The 17230-nt window shown below is 40.8% G+C and overlaps 1 protein-coding gene across 1 annotated transcript; it reads left to right on the top strand.

Annotated features, from left to right (window-relative positions):
* Positions 1 to 4815: 4815 nt before the first annotated feature.
* On the top strand, positions 4816 to 16924 carry CTSO (cathepsin O). Its single transcript, XM_074147463.1, has 8 exons — positions 4816 to 5077; positions 6204 to 6309; positions 7297 to 7430; positions 8619 to 8786; positions 10262 to 10383; positions 11487 to 11650; positions 12110 to 12202; positions 15017 to 16924. The coding sequence occupies exons 1-8, from the start codon at positions 4907 to 4909 to the stop codon at positions 15049 to 15051; spliced, it is 993 nt and encodes a 330-aa protein (XP_074003564.1). The 5' UTR covers positions 4816 to 4906; the 3' UTR covers positions 15052 to 16924.
* The last annotated feature ends 306 nt before the right edge of the window (positions 16925 to 17230 follow it).

Raw genomic sequence — 17230 nt, 5'->3', positions numbered from 1 at the left:
GCCCTTAAATCAGGCTGCACCCAATACTGCCTGAATTTCTTCCTGAAAAGCTGACCGCTAGCCCACTTTCTGAGGAAAATTAAATATTTGGAAAAAAAAAAAAAGGCCAACAGAAAAATTTGAGTGACCTGGATCTGAGAAGTTTTCTCAGCTGAGAATACTTAATGTCAAGCTATTATATACAATGTCAAGTGGAACTGGCAATGAGGACGGAGAAAATAAGAAATGGCCCAGTCACCATCTTAAAAGCCAAATCTCAAATCCTTAAAACTGTCAAGAATTCTCACTTCACTCTCACTCGGAACAGGTGCTGCTCCTTTTGTGAAAGTGTAATGCCTAACCACATCTTTCTGCATTTTTAAATTTTGGTTCACTATTTGATTTGAATTACTAGCTCTGCTGCTAGCCACTTTCATTCGTAATTCATTCCCTACTGACAAGGCTGAAGAAAAAAAAAATTAAAAAGAGCTAGAGACTTACTGGTGTTTAGGACATTCAGCTGAGATACAGAAGAGTCAGGTTTGAGAAGCAGATCCTGCAGTTATTTCATTATTTGCAAAGGAAAGATAGCTCTACCAGGAGAGACTACCCAGTCAATGCAGACATTTATCACTATCTAGCTAAGGTAACTCCTTCCACAGCTTCATTATTCCTGCAAACCCAACTATTACCATGCGTAATTTTCTCTGGCTCTCATAAACTTCAAAGTGTACCTTTGGGCTCAAAAACGACAACTTCTGAACATTAAGCTGCAGTAATGCTGCTACTTTACCCTTACATTGGCTTAAACGGGACCAGATTTCATCCCAAGATTGTAATTCTCACTTCTTTTGCTTACATTTTATAATTGTTGCCAGTGCAACTATATTAGCAAACACCACCACTGCAAGGTCTTAAAATAAACAAATCCTTCAACTTATCCTGAACTAATTTTTCCCAAGTCTTTCCAAGAAAAGGCGATCAGCTCCATCTGCTGCCAGATTTAGATTATTGATTCCTGAGGACTGCACAATACAAAGGGATTTATTTTCCATTTCTTAAATATTTTATATGTATGCAAAAGGCAGAAGTCCAAACTGCTGCTATGTAGATACCTATCAAAGTGAAAGGCATCCCTCCTCCCCACAGGTCCATTAACACATCTCGTTACTGCCCTTAGCAGTACCAGTATCCATCCTTGGAACACCTGTCTTCAACTCAGAAGTAATTTATTGTGTTTTGCCCTTGTTTGCTATGATAATTATAAACATAGAGGCCAAAGGGTACTGAAGCTAGGGTGCCTAACAAGGCTCAGCTAACTATTTCAAATAGCTATGCAAAAATCCCTGGGGAGAAAAAAAAAAAAAAAAGGAAAAAAAAAAAGCTAGTCTACTAAATATTAACAGGCTCTCCCAATCTGACCCTGTAATAATGAAAACCCACCCACTAATTACACTGTAATAAGTTACAACAAACAATTTTAGAAATGGATTATTGGTACCTCATGAGAAACAAATTCTCTTAATAAAGGCATATCTTCATTTAAAGAAAACATCTTACAATGATTTTGAGGTTCCTAAATATATATTCATTATCGCTTCTTTCTTTGGTATGCATTGTTTGCGCTCATGAAATACTTCTAACGAATAGCCAGAACAGTAAAGAGATACGTAAAATGCCATTAAAATATATTTCAAAATAAGCATTTACAATTATAAAATTGTAAACCAGACTTTCTGAACAAAATCTTGCAACATAAACAAAGCATACACTTGCATTAAAAGATTATAATCACTGAGGTGATCTGTGTAACTGATATACGGCTTACCTGTGTCAATGAAGCAATAAGAATTGGTATCAATAAAACTTTTTCAAAAAAAAACCAAACAAAAAACCCCACAAACTTTATACCCTATTTCTTTTTATAGGCCTGATTCTGATACTATTTTTACAAGCGTATTTTCTTTTATCTTAATGAAGCAAAGCTAGATTTACACCGGAGTAATTCAAAACAGAGCAAGGACTGCGTGCCCATAAACAGAGCTCTCTTTATGCACTTTGATGGGGCTTTGTTCACCTAAGCACAAGTACAAAATGCTTTAACAGCATGGTAGCTTAGTGCAAAAATAAAGCGTTCTGAAACACCTAGGCTGTCAGTTGCCTACCTTGTGCTGTTTGTTACACTTCTATTCTCCCTGAGCCAGCCATCAGAGGAGAGACTGACTTTTCTAGCACCCTCACCTCTTGAACAAGATAAATCGACACATCTACTTAGCACACAGAGAGGGAAAATCCAGGAGAAACACACTTTTTCCTCTTGATATGCTGTACAGCATTTTTAATGCACATCAATCTGGGATATATCTGTTTCCCCAATTTTTTCTTATTTATTTATTTTAATTAAAGTAAAAAATTAAAACTGCATGATTTTCAATCACCTTTCCAGAAGTCCTTTGCTGCCCTCATGTGTTTCCCAGGAAAAGTAACTCTTGAAGTCTACATGCAAAATAAAATAACTTCTCCAAGCAAAACAACAGCTTCTCCTGTTACGAGCAAGACACAGTCCATGGAAATAATAACTGAAAAACCCCACGAAGCTTATCTCTTTCTTCTAGTAAAGTTAAGTTGATTGTTTTAGAATTTAATGACTATATATTAAAAATAAGAAAATGTATTCAGTTTAAGATAATCAGAATCTCCAAGTGATAGATTTCAAAGCTAGCAATTTATTGGAAGTTGATGATCTTAGCCTGGTGGAAAATCTGAAATGCTTTTGTTTCAAAACTTACTTTTCATTAAAGATAATTTTAGCATCTTTCTGCTGCTTACACTGACTGGCAAAGTAACTTCTTTCGTGTCCCATTATACTATACTATGCAGGATAAAATCATGTGACTTGCATTAAGGCTTCTGTTACTCCCGTGATCAGTACATTCAAAGCTATGGTTCCTGTACCAAGCTTTCCTTTGACACTCCCACCAGCCTCTGCCCTGCACTCCTCCTGAGGCTCTTGCCCTGACACAGACACTCTTAGCAGATACCTAGAGTCCCAGTTTGATGGATTTTTGCACTCAGAATTTGGCTGCCTAGGTTCTGACCATCCTCAAAAAGGTTTCACCGATCATTTCTCATTTTACTGTCTTCATCCTATCCAGTCTTCATGCTGATCCCAGACCTCATTATGTCAATACAAGCTTGTAATAACTTGTAATAACATCTCTCATGCCAATCCTGGGTTTACAGTGATAAAACGTATCAGAATAACCAATAAAATGTGCTCGGCTAACTAGCTCTTTCGTACTCTGGCTCTAAGCCCTCCAAAATTGGTGATGCTTCATCCCATCCCCCCAACCGCCACTCCACAGGAGGGAGAAGGCAAAAGCAGAGCTGGATCATGATCCCCACAGGTTTGTTCAACCCTGGACACAAGCTATTGAGTGGAATCCAACCATAAACTTTTATTTATACTACCAGGCTGATCCTGAACTCCCACGATTGTTTTAACATTAAAACTGCCACTATATGAGTGCCTTTAAACTGCCTCAACTTCTGAGTAATGACAGTTTGTTAACTTCTCTCGTCACTGCAGAAATATGTAGAACTCCAGGCTATAAAGCTGAAAAATAAATGTTTCTTTTCATCATCAAGAAAATTTACCTCCATGATAAGTGTTGTGCAAATAAATACAAATGCTCCTTTATCAGTGGGAGAGACAGGAGGGAACCGTTGTCATCTCATGAATGAAGTACTGGGTTTTGTTCTCTCTTCCCCTGACAAATGAAAACTCTGGTACTGGAGTCTCACTCTAGAAAAGCTTTCTGCCAAAAAAATAAATGGTAAATGCAGCATAAGTACTGCCAACATCAAAACACTTTTGCCATTCTAGTCACAGAAAATAGCAAAAGGCCTCTTTATGTGAAGGGGGGGGGGGAAGGCGGAGTGGGCTGAACACTTATGTAACACAGGGGACTCCATAGTGCAGCTGATTAATATTATTTACATCCTTCTCCAGTCACCAGTGGGGAGATGCCAGGCAGGAGTCAAGCACTCAAAATTGCACTGGCCTAACGAAGTTTTAAATGCCAAACACCAACCTGCTCGCTCGAGCACCAGCACACCACTAGTCTCCAAGGAAACCAGTGAGCCAGCGCAGCACACACAGCTTTCTCTCAAATATTTTCTTCCAGTATAACCACATGGCACCGAACAGCAGAGGCTGCTGACACTGGCTGCACAGCACAGGGCAGCTCTTCTCTCCTCCCCAGTGCTTTCCCTTGCTAAAGCCTATAAACTGTGTTTCTGCTGCCCCGAAGAAGCCCCTGCGTCTTCTCTTTTCTCCTGGCAGCCTGGCTTGCAGATGCCGACTAACTTTCCTCTCAGTGAAGTCCTTTAAACCTCGCAGTTAACGCTCAGCACCTCTTCTCCCCGCTTTCGCAGCCCTGCGCGCCTCGCCGTGCACCCCCCACAAGGAAAAACACCGGCAGAAACGTGGGCGCTGCCAGGCACCCCGAAACACGGCACAACCGGCAACAGGACACCCGGAGGCAGCCGCAGCCGCAGCCATTGCCCCAAGGCCCGCCAGCGGCGGCGGCGGGCCCAGCCCCTGATGGGCGGCCACTGTTTCGTGCCCCGCCCGGCCCAGCGGGGTGCCCGCCCCCCGTGCCGGCCTGCCCCCACAGCCCCGCAGGGGGAAGCGAGGACGGCGATTGGCCTCCGCGCAGTAGCTGGAAAGAAGGGCGGTTTCAGTCCCCTCTTCCCCCTGGAAAGAGGTCGGCCCTACGGTTCGGGGGGCGGGGGTGCTCCTCCCAGGCCCCACCCCGCTATGACATGGCGGCCAGGGGAGGGGCGGCGAGTGGGGACCCGGTAGGGAGCGGGCCCCGCTGCCCGTCGCAGCGTGGCGCGGGCCGTCGCTCGCCCCGGCCGGTCGATGGAGGTGCCGGTGCTGGCACTTCTCTGCTGCCTGCTGCGGGCGGGCAGCGCCGCCCTCCTGGCGCCTGCAGGCAGTCGGCTTGGGGAGGAGGGCGGCGGCAGCGGTGGTCTGGGCCGCCTTCCGTGGGACGGAGACGGCCGGGAGAAAGAAGCGGCGGTAGCCCTCCGGGTAGGTGTCCCTACCCGCACTTACACTCGCCATCTGCGCTACAAAGCGGGTCCTGGGTGCCGGCTCCGCCGGAGGAGGAGGGGTGGCGAGGTGCCGCTCCGCCGCCGCTCCCCGGGTGACTGGGGGCGAGAGGTGCAGGAACGTGGCGAAACCCGCTGCGGCATCCTTTGCTGTTGCGGTCTCCTCGGCCCTTGCCTGCTCGGGTTCCCCTCAAGCGGCTGGGGTTGGGGTGTCGCTGCTTTTTTTTCTCCCCTCCCCCGTTTCTGACGCCAGGTGTCAGCCTCGCACCGAGGAGCCTGCGACCCCGTCTTGGCCGCCCCCTGCCCGCCGCGGTGCTCCCCTTCCCGCGTCGTGCCCGGGGAGGGCTGCCCGTCTGAGGGGGCAGCGGAGGGGTTCCCGGGGCTGAGGGCCGGCGCCGGCAGCGGGGTGCCAGCCCCCGGCAGCGGGGTTCCAGCCGGGCTGCTGCCGGCCGGCTCCGAGCGGCGGCGGTGGGAGCGGGGATGGTGCTGCCGCCTGGCCCTGCCTTGCCTCGTAGCCCAGCCTGCGCCATCGGGGGGTGCGAGGAAAGTCTCCCAAAGGCAGGAGGTGACGTTAAGTTTTTGATGTTCCGTATTGAGTTTTGTCAGCAGAAGAAGTTGGGGAGGCGGATGTCTGGTTGTCTTGCTTTTGTAGGTTAAAAACTAAAATCTAGGATTTGTTTTAATGTCTTTAGGCCATTACACTGGGTTTTTTTTGTTCTGTAAGGACATAAAGCAAGACAGGCTTAACTCTTGTCTGAAGATATTTTTATGTATCTCTGAACCACAAGGTTTGTTGTGCTGTTAAAGAAGGGCATCAGATGAGTTTGCCACAATTTGTTCTCAGCTTGCCTGTTTTGTCTGTCTGGTATCATTTTTTTACCCTCTGTGCACTGAACAAATGCTTTTTCCGTATCTTTCTTGGAGTTTAAATTAGTTCAATGGCTTTCGTATTGGTTTGATGGGAATCCCAAATGAATCTGAGGTGAACAGCTGTCTTCTTATCTAAGTTCATGTTTACTGTTGCTAGCCTTCTCTATTTCTGCTTTTAGGGTTTTGTCACTGCTGCTAACCTAATAATGTCCAAATTATTATTTTTTTTCCTTCAGGAAAGTGCTAAAAGAATTAGATTACTGAATTCATCATCAAAAGATAATACAACTGCTTTCTATGGAATAAATCAGTTTTCTCACCTGTTTCCTGAAGAGTTCAAAGGTATGTTTTCTAGCTGCTGCTAATACCTTTTCTGTTATTTTTCTTATTCTTTCCCAGAACCTTGTATCTTTCACATTTACAGATTCTTCCAGTGCTGGTAGTCAGCTAGTTTACAATGCCTGGTACCAAACTGTAAGTACTTCTGAAGGATACAACAATCCTCTTCATGTTTCTCTAGTCTTGCAGGGTTGGATTGCCCAGAGCCTGAATTTGATTTAGTATACAGACTCCTGTGGCCGCCATCTTCTTGCCTCTCTTCTCACTGGGCCTTAAAGACTTCTTCAGTTGCAACAGTTGTAAAACTGGAAATACACAAGGTTCTTGAGTACTCTAAGTTCCTATTCCCTATCCCAAGACAAACTGACTACAATCCAAACAATGCTCAGAAGTCCAAGGCTGCACAATGATAGCTATGACTTTCATGTGCAATATGACACACTTATATTTTTTATTTTTTTTTAACTAAGGAAATATGACTGATACCTAACCTTCCCTTCTTGCCATTAAATTTTGCTGTTATGTGCTCTATTCATTGGGGGATTTCACACCTTTCTTAATTTTAAATAATTAAGCAGCTTTTTTTAGTGAAAAACTAGCAGTTTGGGTGTATTTCAGAATCTTTACATTATTCTCCTCTTATTTTTCCCCTTTTTCCTGACTAAAATAAAGTAATATTTTTCCAGTAAGTAAAACGTGAAAATTTTCAAACAAAACCTGTTAATGGTATAATTATTATACTCGCATTCCCTGCATGAAATATTTCTGTTCTTTCTAGGACTGTAGGAATACCTACATTTATTCTGGAGTATAATGATTATTTTAAAATACATGAATTTTCTATGGATTTGAGAATGAGATGTAATCTCATGATTGTAACTGCAGATCAAAGTTACCTCTATAGCTTCTAGTGAAACAGTTGCTTGTGGTTTTTTGTTTGTTTGTTTGTTTTAGTTAGTAGATTTATAGATGTTTGTATTCTGTGTCTAGCTATTTACTTAAGAAGCATACCTCACAAACTTCCCAGATACAAAAAAGTGCCAAAGGGAAAAGAAAAACCTTTGCCCAAGAAGTTTGACTGGAGGGACAAGAAAGTCATTGCAGAAGTGAGAAATCAGCAAACAGTAAGTCTTGGTGTTTTCCTCTCCTGGTTCTCAAGCAGTGCTCAGAGGCAGTTCCAGCAGGTACGTGGTAGAGCACAGTGAAGGTTTTGGAAGGGAGCCTCAAGACTCCTTGGAGCGCTGGCACAAGTATGGCTGGTTGAACATATACAAAGTCACATAGCATTTTATGCAAAGTGGGATTAGACTTAAAAGCATGAGATGTAAAAGTTGTGCACTTAGATATTGTGCAATTATAAACTGTGTAATGCATTTTTTTTATCTAGTTTACTAAAGCTGCAAATATTTTGCACCATGTGTATTTTGTATTTTTCTGAAGAGACTGAGGTAAGTTCAGTACCTGACCTCATTCCCCTGTTTCACCTGGATGGGTGTAGATCCTTTGCTGTTTTTTTGTCTCATGATTGAATGCCCTTGCCCGGCCAACACCCATATCTTTACCATCAAATGCCTCGGGGGATGCATTCATGATAGGAAGCTAACCAGACCCCACATGATTACAGTTTATCACAAAGTGGGTAGTTTCTGGTAAGAAAGAAACAAGCTGTTAAATCCCCAATGTCTTTCTTTTCTGTGCTTCGCATTGTGTAACCTGGACCTTGCCTAGGAATAAACTGTTTCCTATTTCAAATGTGTCAGTTTAAAGAATCTAGAACTGCAGTATAGATTCTGATACTGTCTAAGAATTTTTCTATTACATTTAATTTCAGTTTACTCTTTCTTAAACTGGAATCTAATGTATTTCTATAAAATTCTTCAGACTGTAGAAAGTTGTAGGCTGTCTCCTTAAGTGCATCCTTTTCAAAAACTTTCTAACTAATGTGGTTAAAAAACAATTTCATCCTGAGCCCCAATCCTTCTTTAAGAAAATAGATATCTCACAGTAAAAAGCATCCTCAGATCTATCTTTAAAGGGCAAAAATGAATCAGGAAGGAATCCCTAAAATAAGACACCCATAACACCTTTCTAGCTTTCAGAGAGCAGTACAGGGGAAAAAAACAGTTCAATATTTTAAATGGCTGATTAAATTCTTTTATTATTGCCTTAGAAATGAAGTTCAAGGATGATGTAGTAAATGAAGAGCATTAGAATACCTTTTGGCCTTTTTTTTTTTTTTTTTCACATCAGGCTTCAAAAACAAAGCTGACTTTCTCTTTCTATTTCTCCCGTTTCCCTTCTATTTGTACCAGTGTGGAGGCTGCTGGGCTTTCAGCGTTGTGGGTGGTATAGAGTCTGCCTATGCAATTAAAGGAAATAAACTGGAAGAACTCAGTGTACAGCAGGTTATTGACTGTTCATACAATAATTACGGCTGCAGCGGGGGATCCACTGTTAGTGCTTTGGGCTGGCTGAACCAGGTTTGAAGCTTTTCATAAATCTTGAACTCTTCCTTAGCTTTCATATTTACTCTTTTTTTTTTTACTGGGAAAAAGTGATGGGGAAGGTGGAGTGTACAGCTGATCTGATTTTTTTCTTATGTATGTGTGTATATGTATGCATGTGTATATATGTATGTGTATTTAGTCTGGAATTAAGAGAAAGCTTATCCAGGCAGAACTGAAAGTTGATTGGAATTTTATAGTCTATATGTGTTCTTGTGAATGTAACAAATCAGCCCACAGGGGCTGAAAATAACGTTCCCTGAATGCTATGGTACTTCCACTGAATTCAAATGGAACTGCAAACATACAGTACCAGTGTAAAAGGAGCCATTTATCTACGTGTCGTTTTGTGGATTTGAGTGTCCAGTTTAGGCACCAGCATCTGGGGAAAAGGAGGAATGGCGAGATATTCTACTTTCAAATTTCTGTTGTTTTTGTTGCGAACGCTGTAAAATCAGAGAGGAGTGTAGAGAACCTCAGAAGAAATACCTTTGTTTCGCTGCAACCCAAAACGATGAAAGTGTAGACACAGTTTCTACTTTAGTTGTAGCTAACACATTTCGTTCATGGGAAATGCAAACTGTGTATTAATAATATATGTAAGCAGAAGCATTTTAATATTTTTGAAATAAAAAGTGCACTCTAGGGTGACAGTTTGATTTACAATAATATAAAAAGATTTCCTTAGTTTTTTTAAGTTTTCAAAAAAAGCTGATTATCCTTTTTAAGAAACTCTGTAATCCATGAAGATTCATGTAACCCCAGCTAATAACAGTCTAGATAACTTGTTTAAGTTTGCATTTCAAGAAAGACAGAGGATATTAATCTGGATTCCTCTGAAGCAAAATTCCCTCTTGCATGGCAACAAATGAGTTAGACTGGAGAAGATACTGTCATAAATGTGCTATACTGTAGAAGACGAGAAATATAAAAGGTTGATGCAATAGCTTTATAGCTGGACTTTGTGGCAACCATTATAATACATTATATACTGGCATAAGGATTTGATGCTAATAGCAGAATTGGACTTAATTTCAGTATTTTGTATATAACTGTTCTTGGGATATTTTTGGTTCTTGAACTGTCCCAAAGGGAGAATAATTTTGTGTATGGATGTCATTTGAAGAGAACGAATAGCCATTCATTAAATGAATGCATAGTCTCTGTGTCTTGAAATTGATGAGATAGCTCATGAAGCTAGTTTAAACCAGAAATACCTTTCAAATTTTATTCGTTATTTAAAGACTTCTGAATCCCTTCTGAAGCTTTTTCCACAAACAAGGAAACTGTAGATAGTATATAATTAGAATTAAGAATGTCATGTTGGGAAATCAATCTCGCCAAGAATGCAATGAATTTTGAGTAAGTTCTGTGGGCATTTTCAATGTGTTTTGGTCTGCATAGTGTTAAAGTCAAATGCATTAAATTCTCATTCATTTATCTTCTTGCAGACAAAAGTAAAACTTGTGAGAGATTCAGAATACACTTTTAAAGCTCAGACAGGACTGTGCCATTATTTTGATCACTCGGATTTTGGAGTTTCAATAACAGGATTTGCTGCATATGACTTCAGGTAGCTCCTATTGATTCTCTTTTATTTACTGTACTTTTCCTTCTGTGTTCACTAACTCTGGAGTAAGCTAGAGCCAATAGTGCATTGACCAACCAAAGGTTATGAGGCTGATTGCATCAGTTCTGTAGCTGTGTACTGGATAAGAATTAATACATAACATTCTTTAGGGTTATGGCTTGCCACAGTCAATGCACTCAACCCTGCCATCACTAAGCTTTATCAAATTGGAAAGCTTAAATCAGTGTCTTGCAATTAGTTCTTTTCAGTTGGCTGCGTTTCAGTTGGAACATTGAGTCAGTTACAACTTTAAATATATGCTAAGTCCAGTTCCAGTCCCTGACTTAGCAAAGAGTGTTGTCAACTGAATTTTGTCAAGACAACTGGTGGTTTTTAAGGTTTCTGTACCAGGAAAGTGTTTGGCTTTTTTTAATTTTTATCAGTACAATACAGCTGCATACTGAACTTCAAGACAAGAAATATAATTTTGACTAGAATTGAATTACTGCCAGATACAAGTAACTAAAATCAATTACAGCTTTACCAGTCTGTATTTGCCAAATTTAGTCATTGCACATAAAGATTTCCTGTTCCAGTATATTACATAAGTAAAACTGTATGAGAACGCTAATGGTAATGTCTTATAGTGGTAATGTCTCATGTTTTGATATGTTTGATATATATATATTTTATGTATTATTAAGTATAATGTAAGAGGTACTTCTGCATGTTTGAAAAACTAGTGGGAAATAATAATACAGACTAATGGTTTGTCCAAAGCTGGTTTTGAGAAGAGTGATGTATAAAAGGTACATAGTGCTCACCATTGCCCACTGACTTGACCCAGAAACCTGCTTCTTTGTAATAGAATCATATCTTTGGATTGGCACCTTTCCCATCGTTTGTGTGCCTTATATTTGTATTACTGTGTTGTAGTATATGAAATAACATATTCATCGATGTATATTATGTGGTTTATAGAACTCATAGGACACAGTTTAATTATTTGATTTTTAAATTGTACTTAACAAGTAGATTACCACCTCTCCAACTGCTTTAGTGTACTAACTTAAGTCACTTGGCATTGTCACTTAATTCTTTCACAGCGGTCAGGAAGAAGAAATGATGAGGATGCTTGTTAACTGGGGCCCTCTGGCAGTAACAGTTGATGCAGTTAGCTGGCAGGATTATCTTGGTGGGATCATACAATATCACTGCTCCAGTGGAAGAGCAAATCATGCTGTTCTAATCACTGGTTTTGACAGAACAGGTGCGTTTCCATCAACTGAACTTCAACCCAGTAGGTTTTTGGTTTTTTCTCTTACTTCAAACTTGCCTTCTGTGGAGCAGGTTATTAAAATCCAGAACTGGGTGTTCTGTTGAGAGCTATTTGGTTTGGTGTCACATCAGCTCCAGAACTGCATCCTGATCCCAGGAGGAAAAACTCTTCTTGTCTATGTTCCTTCTGTTCTGTGGGACTTCATGTCCTTGTGAAGTCACAAACATGGCTGCATGTGTCTTTACGCTAGCAGAAGATATATCCAGTCTGTCCAACACTGGACTGTAAGCTCTGGGTGTATGTGAACAGCAGTAGGCTTCACTGTACTATATTGTCAAACCATCAGAAACTATGAGATACTAGAATGGTAATTAACTCTGTAGAATGTTAGAAGTTTTTATACTTCCCGCATCTTATGTTGTCTCTTGTTGACAAAAATGTCTCTTTCAGGTAGTATCCCTTACTGGATTGTACAGAACTCTTGGGGGCCTACATGGGGAATAGACGGCTATGTTCGTGTTAAGATAGGCGGCAATGTCTGTGGTAAGTCTGACAAAAAATAATTAAAGTTTGGGATATGTTTCTCCATGTAAGTAGTAATAATAATAATCTGGATATAGTGGGATCCTCAGAGAGGAAATACAAGTCATTGCCATGTTTTAAAAGAGGCTAGGTGAGTCCAGGTGGAAAAGTAAATAAAGTGTTGCTAGTTCAACCAAGCCATATAGTTGACTGAAAAACACCATGCAATGGTAAAGTCATATTAAGGCATAACAATTAAAGTGCTCTTTGTACCTTACCGTGTAGAGGTAATGGCATTGTAAAGTCATGTATCATAGAATCGTAGAATAGAGTTGGAAGGGACCTTAAGGATCATCTAGTTCCAACCCCCTGCCATCGGCAAGAGTGCTTCCTGCTAGACCAGGTTGCTCAAAGCCCCATCCAACCTTGCCTTGAACACTTCCAGGGATAGGGCATCCACAGCTTCTCTGGGCAACCTGTTCCAATGTCTCACCACCCTCACAGTAAAGAATTTCTTCCTGATACCTAGTTTAAATCTCACCTTTTTCAGTTTAAAACCGTTACCTCTCATCCTAGCTCTACACTCCCTGATAAAGAGTCCCTCCTCATCTTTCATCTAGGCCCCTTTGAGGTACTAGAAGGTCTCCCCAGAGCCTTCTGTTTTCCGGGCTGAACAACCCTGACTCTCTCAGCCTGTCCTCATAGGAGAAGTGCTCCAGCCTCGTAATCTTCATGGCCCTCCTCTGTACTTGCTCCAACAGCTCCATGTCCTTATTTTGGGGGTCCCGGAGCTGGACACAGTACTCCAGGTGGGGTCTCACCAGAGTGAAGTAGGGGGGCCAGAATCACCTCCCTGGACCTGCTGGCCATGCTTCTTTTGATGCAGCCCAGGATGTGGTTGGCTTTTTGGGCTGCCAGCGCACATTGCCGGCTCACTTTGAGCTTCTCATCCATTGACACCCCCAAGTCCTTCTCCTCAGGGCTGCTCTCAATACATTCTCTGCCCAGCCTTGACTTGTGCTTGGGATTGCTGTGACCACAATGCAGGACCTTGCGCTTGGCCTGGTTGAACTTCATGAAGTTTGCATGGGCTGCCTGTCCAGGTCCCTCTGGATGGCATCCCTTCCCTCCAGCGTGTTAATCACACGACACAGCTTGGTGTTGTCAGCAAACTTGCTGAGGGTGCACTCAATCTCACTGTCCGTGTTGCCGACAAAGATGGTAAACGGCGCTTGTCCCAATACTGACCCCTGAGGAACACTACCTGTCATGATCTCCACTTGGACATGAAGCCATTGACCGCAACTCTTTGAGTGCAACATCCAGCCAATTCCTTATCCACTGAGTGGTCCTTCCATCAAATCCATATCTCCCAATTTAGAGACCAGGATATCATACAGGACAGTGTCAGCTGCTTCTCACAAGTCCAGGTGGTCATGGACTAGGTTAGTGCCATCGTAATACTCTGCATGTAGAACAGCTGCTGTCCTTGTCTGGGGGATGCAATTATCTTTGGGGTCAGTTCAGCAAACATCTGGAAAGTGGATCTGCCTGTACTTGGGAATTGGGTACCCTGCTTGTGGCTTTTCTTATAGGACAGAAGTATATATGTCTATTGCTAGTTCCATCTCCTGCCCTCTTGCGATCTGCATGAGATTTTTCTTGGTGTTTGAGGGGATTTTGTAGTGTTACGTACCCAGTCTCTTCTGAGTTGCTGGATACCGGAGGTAAGGCAGATGAAGCTCCTGTTTACCAGCAAAGATTGCTGAGCCAAATTGCTGGGATTGGACTACTAGATAGTAAGTGGTGTGTGTCCATTGAATTTTTGTCTGTTAGATTAATACTGTAGGTCTTCTGTTGTCTTTCCCTTCCATAGATGTTTCATAGTAGCTCTCACGGTCATCGTAAAAGGTGTTAAATGATGTAAATCTTCTGCAAATAAGAATAGGTAATATTCAGTTTGCCTGCACTCAGTAAAGATCAGGACAATGTATCCAATCACAATTTTTCCATGTTGCTGAAACTTTTGTTCTTGTTGTATAAACAAACTATTTGGAAAGAAAAATTTAGAAGTAGTGATAATTAAAGCAAGTCAAGTGTAGAAGTGGTCAGGCAGAGCAGCCGTGTTATTTTCAAAATCCATTCTCTCAAAAGCAGAATCTCTCATGTTTTCTGTAGCGTGTCACACAAAACCAATCCAGCAAAGGCCAATAGTTGATCTTTCCCCCACAGAAGTTGTCTTCTGATTTAGAGGTGCTCTGACACGCTTTTGAGGGTAGAGCCATCACCTTTTGATACTTTCACAGGCTGTTGTCAGACTTTGTTTTTAATGCTGAAAGGAGTACAACGATGCATAAAGGACCGAGCATGAATAAAAACCTAGTTTGCTCTGTGTGTATGTACGAGTGTTCAGAAATGTGTCTTGTAATGGAATTTGTGATGTCTAGTCTCTTGGTGAGCTTTCAAAGCTACGTAGCTTCATATTGTCTATCCATTGCTAATGCATATGATTAAACCTTGATACCATCTTCCCTTTTAGATTGATTTTCAGCACCCAGATTGGACCAATGGTGAAGCCTCAGAAAGGACCTAAAGTTTTGAAAATGAAAGTAAAGGAGGGAGGAGTGTAGAGCACAGCTATAAATAGTGTCAGGCAAGGAAGAAATAAAAGGGTTGCAGCTGATTCCCTGCCCCCCAACCCCAGCAGTGATGCATGTCCATACTGGCGTGGTGTGGAGGAGAGAGGACATCACGTGAATGTGAATTCTGGGAACTTATTTCTGGCAAGTCTCCACTTCCTGTGTTTACTTAAAAATCTTTTTGTTTCATTTTTAGGTATAGCAGATACAGTTTCATCAGTATTTGTTTGACACTTGCTGGCCAAAGGCAATGATTATCATTTGGATAATAGTTTGGTACACACTTTATGTGAAGATACACTTCAAAGCAACAATTACTCTAAGAGCAGTTCCTGCTTTTGGGCAATGCAGGAATGTGTTGGTTGGAATTTTTAAAAAGTGTTTTTATTTGAAAAGCATGTTGTGTATGAAATCTATCATGGAATAAGAAGACTCAAGAGTCAACTGCAGAGTATGTAAAAAGAAGTTATGAAGATGGACTGAAACTGTGAATCTGAACCCTGTCCGGGTGTTTGAATACTACTCCATAAAAAAAAAAATCGTACGAAGAAAGAAGTGATGACAATTGATAAGGGATGTGGATCAAATAATCAATAGTATGACAGAATGCAATCAAAGTGCTTTGAATATAAGAACAACCACAATTAGGTCTGCTTATGTTGCAGGGGAGGAATGGCAGTTGGAAGAAAATATTCCCTCTGTTTTACTTTGATACTTGTCAGAGGTGCTAGAAAAGCCAAGATAAAACACACTGTCTTCCACCTTTTTGTGAAGTCCTACTTTTTCTCTACAGCTAGAATAATAGAAGAGGGAAATAGAGAGTCAAAGTCTCAGAAGTGCTGCAGTTCTCCAATGTCAGTCTTCAGACTTTTATTGGATAAATATAACTTCAGAGCAGGGTGTGTATTTTGGAAAGTGCCTGGAATATCAGTCTTCTCTATTAATTTGTTAAATGGATAGAAAAATAAGTAGTAATTGTAGTTAGACAAACCAAGGCAGTTCCAGTGGCTTAATATCCTGTGTCCTGGCAGGATGCATGTATTTGCAAATCAGTCTTTCCACGCTTTGAGACCTCTATCAGTTCCATACCTTTCCTCTTCTGTACTTCACAATTAACAATGAAGTCCATTGCAAAGCATAAATTAAAAACCTTATTCATTATAGAAAAAATTATGAGGGTGGGGGTTGTTAATTTATATTTACCACCTCTAGAAAGTCAGCCATTACAGAATACTCCAAATGGAGTGGATGTTAAATTTCCCTACATTAGTTGAATTTATAGGTGGCACTTGCTGGGAATCAAAAGGTGGTTCCAGCCCTGCTTACCTGTAAAATTGCACTTGCAGGCAAATGTAGCTAGAATTCACAACCAAACCTGTAATTCTAAAATGCTCTGAATCTTTCATCTGGAATGCTTTATGTCTATTCTTTCTGAAGCACTACCATGAAAAGTATTGAAGCAATTCTGTAATTTTTGCACTCAATTACTGTATCATGTTTATAGATCAGTGTATTATTATCTTCTTATGACAAATGCAATCATAATTGTCTATTGTAAGTATTGTCATTTCAGTCCTTCTACTTTTAAGTGTTAATAATTTTATATGAAAGGAAGACCAAGTTCTATGTTTTACTACTTCAGGTTCTACTGCTTACTGAATTTACTGGCTGAAAACTTCCAGTTAACAAAACAGGATCTCTTCTGTAGTCTTAACAGTCTTCCATAGTATGGCCTTCCCTTAGCAGTTTACAAACAACAAATAGCACACTTCCATAACTGAAAAACAATAGCCAAAGCTCCTAATTGGCACTGGCAAGAGTAATATTGTTTTAGCAGAATCAAACACAGGTGTTCTACCAGTGTTTTTCAGTTGGTACTACCAGGAATAAGTACCTAAAGCACTAAGATACAGAGCAACTCAGCAGAAATGAAGGCCTACAGTGTATTTCCAAGAGAAGCATTTGAAAAGATGAGAGTCCATCTCATATGATTACACACCTTTATCAATATTATATGGCTAAATTTGCCTTGCTTTTATTAGATATCCACTTTATTCTTATTTCAATGATATTTTGAATAAAAAACACTTTAAATGCGTGTCATACTTTGAATTTTATGCTTGCTTTAGAAGACAACTAAAGATGAGCTTGAACACTGCTTTATTTGAAAGGCAAAGTAAGTACTTATTTATGTCTGCTATTCTTAACAGTAAGTATTTCTATGGAAGGGATTTACATTCATATGTAACACATAGATAGCAACATGATTCTTGATGGTAAAAGTTCAAGACACTCGGGTTTCTACAGATTTATTTTTTTAAATTGAGCTTTTGAAACTCTTAACACAAAATTCCTTTAGAAATTCCAGTAAAGCTCAGAAACTAGTATTCTTCTGAAGGTGTTGAGACTA

Source organism: Numenius arquata, chromosome 5 (genome assembly GCF_964106895.1).
Source record: "Numenius arquata chromosome 5, bNumArq3.hap1.1, whole genome shotgun sequence".
In the NCBI taxonomy this organism is placed as follows: domain Eukaryota; kingdom Metazoa; phylum Chordata; class Aves; order Charadriiformes; family Scolopacidae; genus Numenius; species Numenius arquata.
The sequence above is the reverse complement of the archived record's forward strand: the minus strand, read 5'-3'. Positions and strand labels throughout refer to the sequence as shown.

Excerpts from the sequence above, each read along its gene's own strand:
- CTSO (XM_074147463.1), top strand. The coding sequence starts at position 4,907 with ATGGAGGTGCCGGTGCTGGCACTTCTCTGCTGCCTGCTGCGGGCGGGC. Across the intron at positions 6,310-7,296 it reads GTTTCCTGAAGAGTTCAAAG|CTATTTACTTAAGAAGCATA; the intron begins GTATGTTTTCTA and ends TTCTGTGTCTAG. Across the intron at positions 12,203-15,016 it reads GATAGGCGGCAATGTCTGTG|GTATAGCAGATACAGTTTCA; the intron begins GTAAGTCTGACA and ends TTTCATTTTTAG.